The sequence below is a fragment of the Leucopleurus acutus genome (genome assembly GCF_964270905.1).
Source record: "Leucopleurus acutus genome assembly, chromosome: X".
Lineage (NCBI taxonomy): Eukaryota > Metazoa > Chordata > Mammalia > Artiodactyla > Delphinidae > Leucopleurus > Leucopleurus acutus.
Window position 1 is genome coordinate 26,777,804 of NC_139148.1, and position 19,947 is coordinate 26,797,750.

Below are 19,947 nucleotides of genomic sequence, written 5' to 3' on the forward strand. Positions count from 1 at the left end.
GGATTATTAGCTATAAAAAAGCACGAGGAAAGCATTTCATATATTGAAATGAAAAGATCTATTTCAATATAATTAAGGATGGATCTCTTGAGTCCATTCTTAAGTTTAAAAAAAACCCAAGGCATATAACTGAATGCATAGAATGCTAGCTTGAGTAATAAAAGGAAAAAAAGTAGGAACATGTTTGTAATTGCTTATACAATAATGACACTTTGGAAGGAAACACAAGAACTTATTAATATTTACTCAGAGTGCAGTGAGGATGAGGTGGGAATAGGGTAGTCAGGGGCCTTCTTTTCACTGTTGGGCTCTCTAGATTTTTAAATTTTTTAACGATATGAAAGTTTTGCCTATGCAAAAAACAAAACAAAACAAAATACTGCAGTCCAGTCAACACTTTTTTGTACCATAACTGCGTGCTTTATTGAGATACACAGTAAAGCAGTAATATAATACAATAGTAAGGCATATATTTGGTGAAGTCTGATATGTTGTGAAAATGCAGTAAAACTGAAGTTTAAAAAAATAATTAGTAAATGTTACAGTGTTGGTGTTAAAACACAATATATTATGATACTCAAGTAAGAACCCAGTACCTGAAAACAATGACATAACATGCCAGGTGATGTTTATGCTTCAGTTACATTGGTTATGATCTACAGTTTAATACTCGGTGGTTATCAAGAACACGAAACAATGTCCAACTTATGCTTAGAACGTAGCAATAAAGCTCTCAGTTTTTATTCAAATATTTTTGACAGACTCACTCCAGAACTAATGTCTAAAAGATAAAATAAAACAAAAGATTAAAACAAAATTAAGCCCTCTATTTACCTCTGATTTTAGAATGAAACTTAAACTTCTTAGTAGGAAGTAAAGTAACCCCTTGTTTTAAATCACGGTTAAAAAAAAAATCCTCGGGTAAAGAAAAAGTACAGCGTCACATAAAGGAAAACAATGCAAGACTAAAATCAAATCTTCATGTAATTTGTTACCTTAGAGCTTTGGGTTTTCTTCTGGAAATTATGAACAAAAACGAAAATGGAGGGAAATGTTCTCACAATGGACAGGTGATGAAGCTGTGAAATCAGGTGTGCACAATTATTAGGAACACCCCAAAACCAAAGTGAGGTAGAAATAGCATGAGAAGCCATGTCTGATGTTAATTATCATTAGTAAAATAAGGAACAAAACCCACTCTCCAAAAGTTAATTACACTTGATGTAAGAGGTAACAGATTTGCAAAATGATAGGTCACACAGTGATTTCTATTGAATGGATGATTAGAAAAAGTGAAAGACTAATAAGATGAAATGAAAGAGTAAAGCTTTTTCCTACCAGTTAGTCCTCTTGAGCGTTCTCCTCTGCTTGAATGATTTATTAACATATTTAACCTGCCTAATCCACCAGAAAGGGTTTGGAGTGCCTTTTGGATCATTTAAATCAATTTGCGTTCCCACTTACAAACCTGCCTGGAGTCACTTGTAGAGAAATGCCAAGGGGGGAAACATGATTCATGGGCTTCTGGGTGGATATTGAACAGTACCACAATGTGATGGGGCTACTGTGTTACACGTTTCCACTAAGGGTTATTTTAAATTAAGTCTTGTGGCATTTACAAACTCATTACAATGGGGAAAAAAACCTTCAAAAACTGGAAAACCAAGACACCCACTGCTGTTTGACTGTGAGAAAAGAACAGTTGTAATTATAAAGCTCTCTCTGTGAGGTTATGAACATTCATCCAATCCTTTACGTCAAGAGTGGCCTGCGCCCTCTGAGGGACTGGCTGGGAATCCACAGCCCTCCAGCCCTACCATAGTCCTCCTCCTGCCTGGGAGTTAAAAATGCCTTCTGATGCTCTGATTTTCACTGAAGCATCATTAAATTTAAACCGTGGCATTGCCAGCAGCAGGACGCTGAATACATCAACCAGCGGATGACTCTGACATAATAAGTCCGGTGTATTCATTCATATGTCCCTTAAAAAAACTCAGTACTCTAGTTGTCACTGGAAAGTTCAAAATGAGAAACATCTGGAGCCGCAGACAATGTTTTAGTGTGGTAGCTTCCTTCTGGCTTCAGGCTCCAGGGAAAATTCATTCTAGACCCAAGCAGGTAAGCCTGGATGACCAGAAGCAATTGCTTTCCATTAGGAAGTGGCAAGAACATTTGAACAAGAAATTTAAAAGGTCTCTTGAAATTTATATCTATTTATCTATATACCCATAGTATTTACATACTTATAGACATATAGATGTGTAACACGAAAACCCACAGCCAGCCCCACTCAGTCAACAATTCCAAAAGAGCGATATGAAGTGGTCATTTGGTGGTGTTAGAGGAAGTCCTATCTTAAATATGCAGGAAAAGAAAAAAAAAAGCCACGAATCTCATATGGATATCACGCTAAAAGGATGCAAAACAATGTGCTGCCTCAGTGTGTGTGTGTGTGTGTGTGTGTGTGTGTGTGTGTATGTGTTTGTTTTTAGGGGTTTTTATAAACAACTTTTTTTTTATAAAGCACACTTTAGTTTACAATCTTTCTTTATAACTGTTATAAATTTTTAAACAACCCAAAATGCGTTCCATATAAAGAAATGGCAAGTTATTTAGCTATCAAGATTTTACATGTAGTTTTCTTATAACTTTTTTGTACAATTGCATAGACGTGTAAAACCTGCCATTGTTAACAAAACAATAACAGACTTAGAAACTACTGAAATCTACAGTATAGTACCACTACCCTTCACAAAAATATAGATTTTTTTTTCTTGTAAACTCTTACTGTCTAATCCTCTTTGTTGTATGAATATTATAAAAACCATGCGGGAATCAGGAGTTGTAAAACATTTATTCTGCCCCTTCTTCATCTGTCATGACTGAAACTAAGGACTCCATCGCTCTGCCCAAATCATCTGCCAGGTGGAAAAGGCTTCCTACATTGTGTCCTGGAAAACAGAGAGAAAGACAGACTTGACACAAGGTGTAGTTATCATCACCCCAACTCTTTGTCATTTGGGAAATCATCCCCCGTTTCTAGGTGTAGACAACACAGAAGCTGCGTCCAGGGGATACACGACAGGGTTTGGTTTTTCACCAGTTTTCCAGGAAGAAGCAAAGCCTTGTTAATGAAGCCATTCCACACTGTTAGTATCCAGCCTCATATTGGATCGGGCTCCTAGTATCATATAAATGGAAAAAAGTCAGACTGCACTCATCTTCCCCATGTAAATATATACCAAAAGGCTTCCACGGATAAGCACAAGTTTCCTGTCATAACAGGAACAGTTCGTGATGGGATGTATCTTCTCCACCTTGCTGTGGGAGATTATTTACTGTGTACTTGTATTAAAAATTATTTTACTATCAAACAACCATCACCATAACTATCACCACCACCACCACCGCCACTCTCCTCCATCACCGTTAGCATCGCTACCATCACTACGTGTGAAATCTTTATCTCAAGGCTGTTACAAGCTGTTGGCTCACGTCTAAGGCTATGGTGGAGGTGACTTTTCTCTCTGCTTTTACTTGAGTTGAAAGAGAAACTCTTGATTTGACCTTAGTATACACTATTAACATTTGAATTAGGAAGCTTCAGGAAAAAAAATTACTTTTCATTCCAGATTACTCAAGAGCCTCATTGTAAGATGACCCACATGCGTAGCATGGATTTGGGTAGCCTCTGAATCCATTTTTGATCTCCTACTCAATGAGGGTTAACTATCAGAATAGCCTTCTAATAATAATGACATGACCCCATGTTAATCCCCCAGCACGGAGCATAAGAACAGCACAATGTCCCTGGGTACTTCGTGGCAAAATTCAGATCTAGAATAAGATAATTTGAGACACACTTTATGACTTGCCTCGTCATGAATGTCCCGTATTTTTATATGGCTAATTTTAATTCTTGGACATTAGGAAATCATTCCACTATTCAAGTACTGCCTTTGAAACTAAAAATGCTTTACTAGGCTATTACTTACTACCTTGCCATGTATCAACTTTACAGATTCCCATAATAATTGTTAAAATCCCTATAAACATTAAAGATAGACTAGGGCAGGTGTCCTTTCCTAATATTTCAAGAGACAGAGCGTTTTTAAGTATATGAGGGGATCTGAAGAGGACTCGTAGGCAGGCACTTAAACAGCAGTGGCACCAGGTCAAGCTAAGACTTAACTTTTATGCTGTTCAGCCATTTTTATTAAGGTGACCAAGTTTGTAACTCTCTTTGAGCTCTATTCGTGCAGAAAGTTTCAATGAGGACTAATTATGCTTTAAAAAATCACTCTGGAGTTTGGTTGGGGCTGCACACATAAAACCTTTTAACAAAACATATGTACTATGCCTAGAGTGGGCCAGTAGTTTGGCAGCCCTCAGTGAAGAACAGAAATCATCTTTGGCTTTTCTAAACCATAAAAACCACAGGAAGCCACAGTGGGTCCTTTGCTACTCCTCAGAGCGCAAATATCTAACTGATGGCCACCAAGTTAGAGGGCTTCCCTTGTACCTACTTTTGACTGCCCAGCAACCCTGGGAAATCTGTACAATTATTCCCGTGTAATTGAAAATAGATGGACTAACTACAAATTTTAAATTGCTTGCAATCTTAACAGCAGTTAATAAAACCAGTAAAAACAAACCCCAAGACTCTTACACCCTGATACCTAGATATAATTCCAACTATTTCTCACATCTACACTATAGTATAGTCCTCCTGGTAGCTAGAAAATGTATTACAAAACATAAAACAGGGAAGAAACCATTTTTTTTCTCCATCAGCTTATTGACAATAATCAAAGAGTGCCTATTTTAGACTGTGCTAGGAGATGCAGACTGCAGTTCAAAAGATAATGAAGACAAGTAAATGCATTTATAGATTATATAGCCAAGTGGTGCTTTTCTACTCCTCAAAGTGGTGTTCGCTTACTAACTGGAAGGAAAATTCTTGAGTCTCTTAAGAGGCATAAGTTCTAGGGGTATCTGCTATTTAAAAAGTTACCAGGTCAGAGGTTCATGGTTTTTTTTTTAAAAATTAATTAATTAAGTTTTGGCTACGTTGGGTCTTTGTTGCCGCACGCGGGCTTTCTCTAGTTGCGGAGAGCGGGGGCTACTCTTCGTTGAGGTGCGCGGGCTTCTCATTGCAGTGGCTTCTCTTGTTGCGGAGCACGGGCTCTAGGGATGTGGGCTTCAGTAGTTGCAGCATGCGGGCTCAGTAGTTGTGGTGCACGGGCTTAGTTGCTCCGCAGCATGTGGGATCTTCCCGGACCAGGGCTCGAACCTGTGTCCCCTGCATTGGCAGGCGGATTCTTAACCACTGCGCCACTAGGGAAGTCTCAGGTTCATGATTCTTAATACACCATACCTACTCCCACAAAATGTTAGGTAGCCTTTAACCTGTCCAGACGGTTAAATGTTCACAATTGACCTCATGGCCATCCCTATGCTAGAGAAATGAACGTTCTGAGTCACCCCACCATATCTATGTGATGCCTTTCATTACTTTGTTTACAAATACCTGCTTCATCAGAATGACAATTCCAGTGTTTTCCATGGAGGTTTTTCTTAGAGCCAGAAAAAAAAAAATTCTATCTCTTTGACTAAATACTGCTCCAAAGAATCATATACCTCAACCCGCTGGAGGCATAGAACCACACACAGACAGGGAATTGGGACACCGAAAATACATTTGTATCCTGCTTCTGTTATCCGTGCGTGTAAGGCAGAACATTAGTGAGATCATTAATTTTACCTGACAGATTTTTCTAAAGTCAAAATGAAAATCTTGTGCTATGAGCATGAGAGGCCCTGGAAAACAGGCAGGCATCTGTGATTAGCTTCAGGCACAAGTAGACATAAAAATACGTCTATAGACGTCCTTAATCCATTCTTAAGCAACGACTGTTGAAGAGAAAGGCACTGTGCGTTTAACATTAGGGTAGTTGTATGTTTTTCCAAGTTGGTGCAAAGTGTGACATGTGGACTCTCACATGCCACCTCTGCCTCAGGGAGTTGTTCGCTGCGGTGATTGGAATTGAGACTTTCTGGCAGAGACCCAAGACCTCAAAAGCAATCTGGCACTCTGTTTTTTTTTTTTTTTAAATACCGTTCCCAAAGAAATGGTGAGCGCTCAGTTGGCCAAAGCAAAGCCAGAATACTGCAGTGAAATGTGCTTTTCTTCTCTGTAATTTAATCTTTGAAAAAATATCTGGTCTACTGTACATCTGGGGTATTTTCATAGCATTAAAAAAAATCACTGTTGTTTGGATTCTGTGGCTTTCTGAAAACTTATCTGACTACAATATACCTCAGGTAGTATAGTTTCCAAATGCCTGTGTGACTTCAATTATATGTGCTGGCCTTTTCTAAAATGCGTTTATGAGAGACACATGTTTAGGGTGGTTAAAAATATGGTGCAACTTTTTACCACAAGTTAGAATAAATTTTAAGGGGCACTTACCATCAGAATGAACCCAAGATGTCTCCCATAAGAAGGCAAACCGTCAGGAGCATTCAATGCTTCACCGATTCAGGTTTCCTGTTTCTCCTCCCAGCCCACCGCTCCCTCCCTTGGACCCCACAAGCCTTGGAAGGGAGCAATGGTGTGGACACACTGAAGGAGCGTCCCGCTGATTAGACCTGCATGGCATGGCACTGGCAGAACTTCCAGTATGATGTTTAAATGAATCAGTGGCTACTCCTGTCCATCTGTTGCTAAGGATCCAGAACCTTCTCATATAAGGACTCCCCACCTGTCCAACCTGTCTCCCACAATAGTACACGCTATTGCCATCCATGGGAAAGCTTTCCTTCTTGCGTCCTTCATACTAAACTCTTGGTAAGGACAATCTTGTTTCACTTGGGCTGTCACTCAACACTTTGTCATCCGATGTCATTTCATTAGGTAATTCAATGTTTAGCTAATATTTCTGGTAGAACAGAAGTGTGAAGCAGCTTCTACTGTAAACCCCAGACCACATTCAGTGATGATGCTGTACCCTACCTATAAAAGGCATTAAAAAAAATCCCTCACGACTCCAAGATTCACTTTTTATCCCTAACTGGTTATTGTTCTATCTGGCTCAAAATGCCAAGTAAAGAAAAAAGCATCCTCCGAAGGGCAAGTTGAGATGACATATGCTTTTCACACACCATTTTCTAAGTGGCAGTAAAGCACACAGTTAAGAGTGTGGCTCTGGACCCAGACTGCCTGGATTCAAATCCTGGCTCTGTCACCTTGGACACATTGCTTACCCTTTCGTTGACTCAGTTTCCTTATCTGTAAAATGGGGTTAATAAGAGTACCTACCTCATAGGCTTGTCCTGAAGATTACATAATGAAAAAGATGGCAAGTGCTTAGAAAAGTCCTTGGCACACAGTAAGTGCTCAAAAAAATGTTAGCTCGAGTGGGAAAGAAAGAGTGTAGGCACCAGGAAAAAGAAAACAGAACCAAAATGAAGTCATCCCTGAAGAATAAAAACCAAGGGCACTGGCAGAAAATGCTAGGGTCCTGGAAGGAGAAGGAAGCTTTATGACTCATCAGTTCTGTTCGAGGCTAAATGTATTTTGAAGGTTTTGTTTGTGTTGCAAATGGCAACAGATGATGAACTTCAGGATTCCAACCTAGGGACTACAAAGGGTTGCCATTTAAAAGAGATTCCTGTTCCCCCAACCCCTGGTCCTGTTGTCATGGTGATGACAATGACAGTGAACATTTGAGGAATGTTCCTCATACGCTGCAAGTGGAGAGGTGACTACCATCCTTACATGATGACACGCGTAATACACACATGGGCGTGCACACACACAATTCTTACACAAACGCCAAACATAGAAAGCGGGATGAGACAGACAGAAGCCATGGCTGTGAGCCTGAATCTCACTAACCTCTCTCATTGGCTTCCCAGGGGTATTTCTTCCTTTAATAATAGAGAGAGGAAGAGGCAGAGATATCAGAAAGGGAAAAAAAAAAGCATAAATATACAGTTTCATACCAATTTGCTTCTTTTACCAAACAAATGTTGAGATGACAATTCATTTATCCCCTTCTGGAAAAAAAATAAAAACAAACAAAAAAAACCCAAAAGACACATCCAGTCAAATAACCTTTACATACACTTAAAGTCGGTGTAAACAGATAACATGATCCAGGAGACATCACTTATAGAATCCATAGAGCTCACACGTTCAACTGGATGAAAGCGGGCACAGCATAGAAATCTGACAAATCGAGCATTGTTTTCAAGGGCAACTGTAGAATCTCAAGTTTACTGTCCAAAAATCTCAGAATCTCTTTATTGTCCACTTGACAACCAACACACCAAAACAAACAGTAGTTGGTTTCAGGTGCCAAAAATCGGCACTCCAAATGCGAGGTAGAACACTGCATAGAGGCTAGACTCCATCCTCTTGGGAGAAGCTGTTCTATCTGTTAGAAGCTGAGCATGTCCATGATGGGACTGGGGGCACTGGAGAAAATTGAAACAAAGCGGGAAGGAGATAAGTCCCACTTATGGGCAAGCCACGGAGCCAGATTCAGGAATGAGTCTTCACCTTCCTCGTCGTGATTCCACAGATACCAGGAGCCTTGACGGTCAGCCAAAGACCCTCTGGCCTTGTTTGTTTTATAGAATCCTGTATCTGTATGCAGTTATTTATTTTTGAAGAGCAGGTTCTGATGAGAAAGTTTTTCTACGCTGATATTTGTAAGCGGACAGAAAATTAGGGACCGCTGACCATACCTGGCATGTCTTGGGCACGCAATTTCCGGGGTCTCCAAAGGGAAATACTGGTTTTCAAACTTTGGCTTTCGCATTGCGCCACTTCCTACAACATTCTTATCTGCCATCCAGTATTTAGAGCAGCTACAAGCAGAGCTGTGAGATCTTGTGCAGCATCTCCCTTTCCCCTGACACGCTCCAAGAAGACCTACGACCCCCCTGAAACAATCTGAGTACTAGTCTAGAACGAAGAGGTATTGAGCTACTAATCCAAAAGAAACTTTTTACAACTCAAGTTTAGGGTTTAAAACTTCTGGTGTACATTTTAAGGTTTTCTAAGTATGACCCCACCCCTGCCTTTGCCTTCTTTCTGAGTTGTCCTGAGTCAGAGATTTCTTGGGCATACAGAAACTGCATGCTTGACGATGTCAGAAACATGGTCAAGGTATCCATGATGCTCCTCAAACCGGGAGAAAGAGAGAGGTGCTCCTCGGTTGTGGGTGTTCCCAGTGGTAGGCCCATACCAGACGACGGGGAAAAGGGAGGGGGGAGAACAGCATTTCATCCTTGATGGCGCACACCAACCCCAGCGTGAATTAGTCATCCATTCTTTTTCACTTCAGTAGCAACATTTAAAAAATTTCTGGGACTTCACGGTTATACTGTCTGGTGGTAGAATGAATTCTCCTCCCCTGCAAGACTGTGAGCTCCCTGAAGGCAGGGTCCGCATGTCGCTCACCTACCTCTCTCTCCCTGACTATACCTCGACGCTATGGGGATTTGGTAAGTGCTGGCTGAACTGAATGAGGCAGCCGCTAGGTCATGGCCAGGAGTCCTTTCTTTGATGATTTAGGCAACTTGGCCTTGCCTGCGATCCTTTAGCTTGGATGCCAAGGGCTTGTAGCTGCGTCTGGCTTGTAACTTGGGCCTATTTTTCTTTCTTTTTTTTAAAAATTGAAGTATAGTTGATTTACAATGTTGTGTTAGTTTCAGGTGTACAGCAAAGTGATTCAGTTTTTTCTATATATATATATATATATATATTCTTTTTCTGATTCTTTTCCCTGATAGGTTATTACAAAATATTGAGTGTAGTTCCCTGTGCTATACAGTAGGTCCTTGACTGGGGTCTATTTTTAAAACCTCAGAACCTTAGGAAGGACAGTGTTGTTAGAAAGCAATGTGATTTTAGCTTTAGAATGTAATTACGGTTCCTAGCATGATAAAGGTTATGTACCTTTATTAATTCGTCAACAAGGCCTATTCAGAGCCCCGTATCAACTGGTCACTGCTGAAGATGAAGCAAATGATTTGGGTTTTATTTCAGGTACTTCTTCAGAAACCATGTTTTCTGTAAAATGGACCTCCCAGAGCTATGTGATCCCTGACCTCTTTCAAAATTCTCCCTCGCCACTTGGGTTCCAGTGTGCTCATTAGCATAGTACGCAGGGAGGTCCGCTTCTTGTTTAAAAAGAGTTAAATGTTTTCTACTTGTATCAGAAATACTTTCTACGCTGACAAACTAGAGGCTCGCTGGTTGCACCATTAAAAACAAATTCTTTACCAATAAATAAAGTACCAAATAAAAGTTTTATGTGAAGAACACATTCTTTGGAAATGAGTCTCCTTAGACCGTCAGTTAGGGGGGCCATCTGGCAATGCAGTATGCTGTCAGGAAATGAATCAAGAGAAACAGGAAGTGTGCTGGGGAGTCCTGAGTCTAAAGAAAGGGCCTGGTCAGGTCTGGAGAAGTCTCATTTCCTCAGGCAGTACGAACTTGAGAGGATTGGCTGTAATTCATTATTCACAGTCAGAATCGCAGGACGTTACTGTTTCTGGGTATCTTTATGAGCTGCTTTGTCTCAGTTCACTGACTTTTTTAAGAAGTTAAGGACTAGTGAGTCCCTTTTTAGGACTTCTGTTTCATTACAAGCGAAAGAAGATTGAAATGGCTATACTTTATTGAAAATGCAGGATCTCTGGTGAAGACGGATATAAACGCATAAATCAATTCAAAAGCACAGTTTTCTTGAGCTGAAAGTTGATCAGCACTGAAATCTGTGACTGTATATATGTGATGAGCTAGAGTGGATAACAATTTAATGATGTAAAGTCGGGGTTGGCGCATTTTCTCTGTAAAGGGCCGGATAGTTAAATACTTTGGGCTTTGCCAGTCACACAGTCTCCGTAGCGGCTCTTCACAACTACTCTGCCACAACTACTCTGCCCTTGGAGTGAGAAAGCCCCCCGTAGACAATATGTAAATGAGTGGGGGTGGCTGTGTTATGATGGAACCTTATTTATAAAGATTTGGCCCGTGGACTGCAGTTTGCCGGCCCCTGGTGTAAAGGAGCAACAGCTCAAATCCGTTCTGGAAGCCGAGAGGAAAGGGAAGGGAGCCTGCAAGGGGGGCCGGGATGCTTCCATCTGTCTTTGTTCTTTATGTTGCTTTTCCATAAAAGAGTCATGGACAAGACTTGAGTTTTAGAAGATGGCAGGTTTTGCAAAGCGGTTGGCTTTCTAAGTTAGAGGCATTTAACAGAATGTATGTGGCCTTATTTAGGAGGGGAGAGTATGAGAGGGAGAGGATGGCATGGGCTGTTGGGGATAAAAATAATGTGGCACAGGTCAGCAGGTAAGAGATTATACAGGCAGCGGCAATACCCGCATAACAGTGCTAACTGCTTCCTGAGTTCTCTTACCTGTACTAAGAGCTCATCTTGGATCCTATCATTAATCAATGTACAGTGGCACCTAATTTTTAGAGACCAATACCATACCCCTCACTAGCGAAGCGTTTTCTTTCAGGAATGCACACGCATCGAACAAACTCTTAGTTAGAATGCTAAATGATCAGAGACGTGTGGACAAATCGCTTAAAGAGTTGATTTTAAAACGATGTTTGTTGTTCATTCTACCCATGTAGCCTCCCTACAGAATAATGGTGGAGATTTCGAAAGTGTCCGGTGGTAGATAATGCCTTTTATTACAGTGGAATTCAACTTCTACATCTATTTATAGACAGAGGGAGAGATTATATAGGTAGATTAAATAGGTTAGATAGAAATTGGCTAACATTCTGTGTTTAATGTACACCAAGGCCCTCAAGCTCCTCAGGTGGTTGTGAATAACTAACGAGAGCTAGAGATTCATCAGAAAAGATAGGCTCGCAAAGCTAAACAGGCACACATTCACGCCTTGAACTCCCTGCGGTTTATAGTGGCTACGAGGCAGGATACTGCTGGCTATCACTTGATCACTAAGCGGAGAAGCGTGCAGCCTCCTTTATTAATTTGTATAACAGTTTAGCAAGGCCATCAAGATAAGAGCTGAAGCCTAGAAGCCTAATTGAACCTGCAGAAGAGCCATGAACGAGGCTCTTCACTTCTTTGGGCATCCAGGTACTTCTAGTGGAAATGAAAGGTGAAGATTAGCTGATACCTGAAGACCTAGCACTAAGTCAAAAATTGTGGGAAAGGGTAACAAAAAAGTTGGGAATTTAAAGTACACAAGACCTCCCCTATCTATATGCTTTATATTTATGAAAAACATAATATTGAAAAAACGGCTTTTCCTCTGTGGGCGATTATCTAGCAGGGTTAAGTAAACCAGGAGGTGGTATTTAATAGCACATTTCCACTAAATGTCAGACCTCTGGCTCTAACATCTGTTTTAAGTTACTAAAACAGCTGTCCGAAACAGCTGTAGCAAGCATGAACTTCATTTTTCGTAACACCAACAATGGGAACGTGGATGCAGACTTAGATTGAAAATACAGTGTTCTCTAAGATACTAGCAAGGTCTTGGCAGAAACTTCCGTGGTAAAACTTTTAAAATATAATTTTTGTCAAAAAGATACTCACCAAAAAAAAAAAAAAATCCAGTGTCATTATAAATAAAAATAATCAAATAATAGTAACAGCAAACTGAAAAAAAAAAATTCACCTGGGCAAGGAAAACTGAGATCAGTTAGATCAGTATTTTTAAACAACTGGATCAGAAAATCAATATAGTGGGTTGCAACCAGCATTTTATTTTTAAATAAAGAAAACAGAGAAACAGTGTGAATTATACGTAGTAAAGAAAGTATTGTTTCATGAAACTTCTGATCTTTGTATGTATACGTGACTATATACATATATGTGTGGTGTATATATGGTGGGTACTTACATATACATATGCGAATAACTTGTTTTATATCTTTACCCCGGTTTAAGACGTAAAATGTTTCTCTTATTATGGATAATGGTCAGAAAAGGTCAAAAGCCACGGTTTTGAACATCAAAGATATTAAGATGAACTTTCAAGACCCTTCCAATTTGGGAGAGTCTCTAATCCTGAGACGTTAAGAATCTCAAGATTTTTGGCTTAATATCAACTTAACATACCTACTAATTGGTAAGATATTCCCATTAAATCCTACTCTCTCTCTCTCTCTCTCTCTCTATACATATATATGTATATATATATGTATATATATATATATATTCTCCATTCTTTCAAAATGAATAAATGCCTTTAGTTAGAAATAAAGCATCCAAAAAACCACTGTTTAAAAATTTTTATTTTTTGTGGGGAAGTAGAAAAGAACAGCTTTATTGCAGGGCGCCAGCAAGGAGTCCGGGGCAGCTACTGCTTAAAAGACCCTGAAAGTCCCTGAAGGCTTTCAGGGAAGGGTTTATAAAGACAGTGTGAGGCAGGGGGTTGTGGGGTGTGTGATCAGCTCATGAACACTCTTCTGACTGGTCGGTGGTGAGGTAATTGGGAGTCGGCATCATCAACCTCTGGTTGCAACCCGTCTGGGGTCTACGTGCTTGAAAAACCACTTTTTAGAGTGCATCGACGATCAGCCTATTTTTACAGTGACAAGACTTTTTATCCATTTAAATGTATGGAGAAATAGGTGTGACATTGTGATTTATGAGAGGAAATATATATTTAGTCTTCGTCCCCCTTCCAGGCACAGCGCTCCTAAAACCCTTGGAATGTCCTTTGATGAGCAGCAGCAAGGTGTCTTTTGTTACGTTACCAAGGTGACTTCTGGAAAGCACCTAAGGATGGGGGGCTGCTTGCCAGGGGAGCCAACCCAGTGATCAGAGGGTTGGAACTTTTCACTCCTACCCCCTGATGTCCAGGGAGAGGAGAGGGGCTGGAGATTGAGTTCAGTCACCAGTGGCCAATGATTTAATCATTCATGCCTATGTAATGAAGCCTCCTTATAAACCCAAAAGGACAGGGTTAGGAGAGCTTCGGTGTTGGTGAACACGTGGAGATGTGGTGAGAGTGGTGTGCCCAGAGAGGGCATGGAAGCTCTGCACCCTTTCCCCGTGCCTTGCCCTACGCATCTCATCCATCTGGCTGTTTCTGAGTTAGACCCTTTTATAAGAAACCAGTGATCTAGCAAGTAAAATGTTTCTCTGAGTTCTGTGCCCTGCTCGAGCAAATTAACTGAACCCAAAGAGGGGGTTGTTGGAATCTCTAGTCTATAGCCAGTGGGTCAGAAGCCCAGCTAACAACCTGGACTTAAAATTGGCATTCTGAAGTAGGAGGGGAGGGGCAGTCTTGTGGGACTGAGACCTTAACGGGTGGAATTGGATCCTCTCTCTGGGTAGACAGAGTCAGAATCGAGGTAAATTGTAGGACACCCAGCTGGTATATGAGAATTGTTCGGTGGTGTGGGAAAAGAACCCCACACATTGGAATTGGGTGCAGAATCATAAGGGGCCTATGATAAGGTATAATTTGGTAGGAAGTAGAAAAGAAAATGTCAAGGTCACAGCATCACAGGAAGACCAGCCAGCTCTTCTAGCACCTTATCTACTCTCGTTATGTGGATTTTGTTTGTTTGTTTATTTGATTGTTTTCTTCAGGAAAATGGAAGAATTCTCTCAGGGCACCAGGGTACTACTGAGTAAGTAGGAACTTGGTTAATGGAACGGGTATCAGACAAATCCTGCTTATCCCCTATTTGAGAACTCAAATTAGCACTCAGGGGATGATACGCTTCCATAAGCACTAATTTAGTAAACACTACCCAGGCGGCCTGAATAGAGTTTCCTAGGTTTTCCATATAAGTAAATTAACATCAGACAAGTAAATACAACATCAGAGAGGCTGACTGCCAAATACCATATCGGAGGAGGTATATTTCTGATCTTTCACACCCATGTGGTATCTAGCTTCAAGGAGTCTAAAAGGGGGATGCCGGGAGAGGGTGCAAAGATCTCACCTTAAGATGATTAGGATGGCCCAGACACCCAGTACAAAAAAGCTGCCGCTGGGGAAACAGAGCCATGAGCCCTGCTGTGGCCTCTCCTCTGATACTCTAGTTGTTCAGATGTGAAAGAAATGCCCAGGGCTGCCACTGACTTCCCACAGAGCAGGTAAACCACCTTTCGGGTCAAGGAGCAGGGAGGAGGCGCATGTCTATGACCTTCAAGGGGAAGCCTGGGGTCAGTGAAATGTGTGTGAGATGCGGGGCCCAAAGTTCTGGCCCCATGAGTAGCTGTGTGATCTTGAGGAAGACACTTGCTCTGCTTGAGGCTAAGCCATTCCTATTTATCTAGAAGGGGGTTTCTAGGATTCTCTCACGTCACAGACGTCTCCATTACAGCAGTAATACTACTGTGCTGTGGTATGAACCTCTCGGGAAGGCTGCATCCCCAACTGACTGACCGTAAGCACCTTGACGGCAAAGAACTTGGCATTTCTACTTTGCATCCCTGACACCTCCGCTGGTACATAGTAGGTGCTAGCAAAAGCTGGCAGGATCAAGGTGAATGTGTTTGATTTACGTCAAACCAGCATGTGGTCTTCTCATTATGAATCATGGCATTTTGGGAGAGGAGGCAGTGAAGATAGGATGGAGAAGAGGCTGGCAGGTGTGGGATAAGGAGGTGGGTGGAAGACAGAAGACTTTTATCTGTTAAAATCAACACATCAGAGGCGCTCAGCGGTGAAAAGATGGCTGGTGCAGACATTTAAAATTAGCTTCCCCTGACGGTTCCTTAGCAACGCTCTATCAGAACATTATTGCTTTTAATGTGCACCACACAACGTTCACTCGCACATGAAATAGCTGGGAAATGGCCATTGTTAACTGACACTGAACAAAAAGATAGGAACAACACAGGACTCAAAACAGCCTCCTCATTGCCCTTGTGGAGAGGAGCAAACAGCCAGATTCTCGGCCGCCCTTCCCTCCCTGGCAGCCCATTAGGGCTGCCAATCACTGGCCGCAAAGCCTTGTGCTTCCCCCCCACCCTTGGTTCTCTAGCATATCCCTCTATTTGCTCACAGGTGACTGCTGCCATTCTCTTTTTAACTGAAGTATAACTGACATACGCCATTGTATTAGTGTCAGGTGTACAACCTAGTGACTTGACATTTGTATGCACTGTGACATGATCACCCGATAGGTCTATTTACCATCTGTCCCCATACAAATGTACAATATTTTTTCTCTCGTGATGAGAACTCTGAAGATTTTCTTTCTTAGCAACTTGCACACTTGGAATACAATATTATTGAGTCGAGCGTCCATGCTGTCTGCCATTCTTTTTATTCATTGAAGGGGGTGGGTCCGTGACCTGTTTTATGTTAGGGCAGTGAACCACTAGAAATAGTCCAAAACACTAACAACGGCAGCAAAATAGCTCCTTGGATGAAGTAAGGCATCTGAAGCTCATACTGGCTGGTAGGAAAATTCAGTGCGGTAAAATGCTGTATTTTTGGTATGGGGGCAAAATATTCAAAGTCAAAGTGATGGGAGAAATAATTTCAATGTTCAATAATATTAATATTCAGATATATTAACATTTAAATGAAATAATATTAGTGTCTTTCTTTGTGAAAATTGTATTCTATCTATGCAAGTGAAAAGAGTAACGAACTAGTACATAGAGATTTAATTGTACTTATGTGTAAGTGATGGGGTAAGACACAGTTTTCAAATATACATAAAAGGCATGAGATTGCAAGCCCGAGTTCCCACCACCACTGTACGCTAGGCCTATCGCGGACCGTGCTGTATCACGTAGCAGCGGTACGTCCCTGGCAAAGGCACCATCAGGGCATTAATCTCCTCGTCTGTAAAAGTCACTTAACAACTGCTCTTAAGTAAAAGCTATCTCATAATGAACTCTTCAGACTAATGTGCCAAGCAAGGAAGATATCGATACTTTATAAACATAAGTTACTGTTCTTATTTCTAGAAACACCTTGATTACACAGGTATTGGAATTGGAAATACTCCAAACCAGAAATTCACACTCGAAGACAAAATCTTCTCCCAGTGACCCCAAACTGGCATTCTGTCAGCACCTGTTTACGTAAACAGGGAAACTACACATGCTAGTTGGGTATGGAAACGAGTGGCCTACTTCCGGGAAGTTTGAGTGACTTCTGGGTACTGGCGCTTACCTCTCGAACTAGGGAAGGAGTTGTTGAGTTGCTCCATCACTTCTTCTAACCCTGTGCTTGTGTCCTGGGGAGGACTGAGAAGATCTTCCTCGCCTTAATGAAAGCAAACACAAACAACGGCAAATTACACTTGAGAAAATACAGATACCAGAGAAAAGGTTCATGACGCCATTTAAAAATCCATTATTAATTCATTTTCACCCCTTCATCAATAACATAAATAAAAATAACCCCTCAAGCTTAATAATTAGGGAACAGTTCCTTCACGGGAAAAAGAATCTCATGCAGGGATTTATCTACGTCATTCTCTTTGGAAAAGAAAACTGTGTATCTGCTTAGAAGTTAAGGTTGCCCTAAGTTTCTTATGCCCCATTAACAAACGTGAAATGTTTTTCTTTGTAATAAAAGATGATTACAGCACATTTGCAGCGTGTCTCTTCAACACAAGAGAAGCACGTGACATTTTGCATTCACTTTAGGAAGGTAAGGAGTGGAGACACTGAGGTATTTTTTCCATTCTTTACTGTGACATTTAACAAGAGATACAGAGAAAACTCAAGTACCTTTAAAGTCCACTGTAATAGGGAGAAATAAAAGTTGTATGTGCCCTACATAGGAAATGAAATATTGATATTCTAAGGACTGTGTATATGGACATACCGGGAAGTTATGTTCCTTTCCTATTTGTTCCGTGGGGTTACTTCCTCATAATTATGTTTTTAGAGGCTTAGAAAGGGAAACTTTTTAACAAAATTTTTGAGCATTTGTTTATGTGAGGAGAGAAGGATGATTTGGAAGGAAGGGAGTTTAGGGATGGATGGTTTTCTTCTGGGGATGGGAGTCTCCTTGTAGATTTTGTTGATGTGTGTCTCGACTGTTTACTCATGTGTCAAAGAAATACACCTCAAACAGCATTTGCAGTAAGGGAGAAATTTCTTACGTGCAAACAAAATTGTTTTGAACTTTGAAGGTCCTTTGAAACTAATTTTTCATAACATTCAATCTTCCAACAGTGAAAATAACTTCTTTTCAAGCTCTGTTTGTTGAGCACATTGTCACTTCCATTTAAAACAAGACCTTGCTTCAGCAGATCAACAAAAATATACACGCTTAAGGGGTTGACAACCTCTGGTTCACATGTGACTTGAAAATGACTGGGGAGCCAGTGATGTAATGACTTAAATATGCCTGCCTGTCGTTTCCTTTGGTCTATGCCACTTGGATTTTCATCTCTGATTATAATCTCGCATTTATTACCAAGTGTTCATCCTTCTTTCTTAAAGCACAAGCTAAAAGAATCCTTGGCAGTGCTCACCATTTAGACAAAATCCTATCCTAGGTGGATGTGAGGCTGTATACCATTATTAGAAAGGAGGGCTAAGGACCTGGGGTAGACAGAACCCCTCTGATTCTGTGAGTCTCCTGGTAACATACCATAGGAACCCTCTTTGAAGTACTAAGGACAGGAAATGATTGCTATTCAGGTTATAAGGTGAAAAGGAAGTTAGATTATCTATCTGTCCATCCACATGCACATACTACTTGCTGATATTTATGCCTTTAGAAATGAAAAAATGAAATTCAGCATCTTTAGTTTCTTTTTGCCTGTGGGTTTTAAAATTTTATTTATTTAATTTTATTTATTTATTTTTGGCTGCGCTGGGTCTTCGTTGCTGCGTGCGGGCTTTCTCTAGTTGCAGCGAGCAGGGGCTACTCTTCGCTGTGGTGCGTGGGCTTCTCATCGCGGTGCCTTCTCTTGTTGCGAGCACACGCTCTAGGGTGCGTGGGCTTCAGTAGTTGTGGCACGCGGGCTCTAGAGCGCAGGCTCGTAGTTGTGGCACACGGGCTTAGTTGCTCCCCGGCATGCGGTAACTTCCCGGACCAGGGCTCGAACCCGTGTCGCCTGAATTGGCAGGCGAATTCTTAACCACTGTGCCACCAGGGAAGGCCCTTGCCCGTGGTTTTAAACTACCATCACCTGGAAAGGATGGAGTGAATGAAATGTTGCCAGAAGGAACAGGATGCTGACAGCTGCAGGGTTGATTACATTTCTGTTCCGTTACCAATGCAAAATTTTGCCGAATTGGGGAACACGAGGCATTTTTAATGGTGTCAAGTCCACTTTAGTGATAGTATGCCTTATAGAATAAATTGGAACCAAAAGAGACACTCATGAGCAATGATGTTAATATTTCTGACAGTTTAATTAGCTCATACTGGAGCTCTAGGAACTCAACTGTACTGTCTTAAGGTTTAGGTACAGTTCAGTGAAGTGACTGACATTCTTCTCCCTGAATTACTTCAAGGATCAAAAAAAGGTATAAACCTAATGATGTCAACCAGTCATAACTATCAGCTGTGAGTCTCAAATGCAAGTGTCCAAGTACAAATGTAAACTTGGCTTCTTTGTTTTACTGGAAACTTTCATGGCAGTTTCATGTATCCATTCAAACAGTTTTTGGGGGCCTGTTACCTCGTAGGTAGAAAATAAACAAGTAAAATATAATCTTTTCTTCTTTTCTCAAGATTTTCACAGTTAAAACTCCTTTGGGTTTAACTAATCTCCTTTAAAAGTGGAAATCAGAATTATCACATGTATGCGTGAGTAAGAAGTGAATCAACCACTGAAAAATGCTTAAGGCCTAATATTTTCTGTGTCAGATTATACTGGAAAAGTGAAAACCGCTAAATGACACCTGAAATTAAAGTAATGCCACCAGACTATTCAATACTGAGCCAGATTTTAAATGTTAAAAAAAAGCCGTAAAAATTTCAAAACAGATTTATTTATAC

At 40.8% G+C, this 19,947-nt stretch overlaps 1 protein-coding gene across 4 annotated transcripts in view; it reads right to left on the reverse strand.

Annotated features, from left to right (window-relative positions):
* Positions 1-422: 422 nt before the first annotated feature.
* The window catches only part of DMD (dystrophin), a gene marked incomplete at its 5' end in the record, with an annotated part of 2,126,456 nt that continues 2,106,931 nt past the window's right edge, over positions 423-19,947 (reverse strand). For 2 of the 4 annotated variants that reach the window (XM_082864911.1, XM_082864912.1), the window contains 2 exons: positions 423-2,951; positions 17,155-17,247. In XM_082864911.1, coding sequence (XP_082721037.1) covers positions 2,854-2,951; positions 17,155-17,247 — 191 coding nt within the window. In that variant the 3' untranslated portion in view covers positions 423-2,853. Of the gene's footprint in view, positions 2,952-5,256; positions 7,933-17,154; positions 17,248-19,947 lie in introns of those variants that run through there. The other 2 variants (XM_082864913.1, XM_082864910.1) reach the window with 2 other exon arrangements.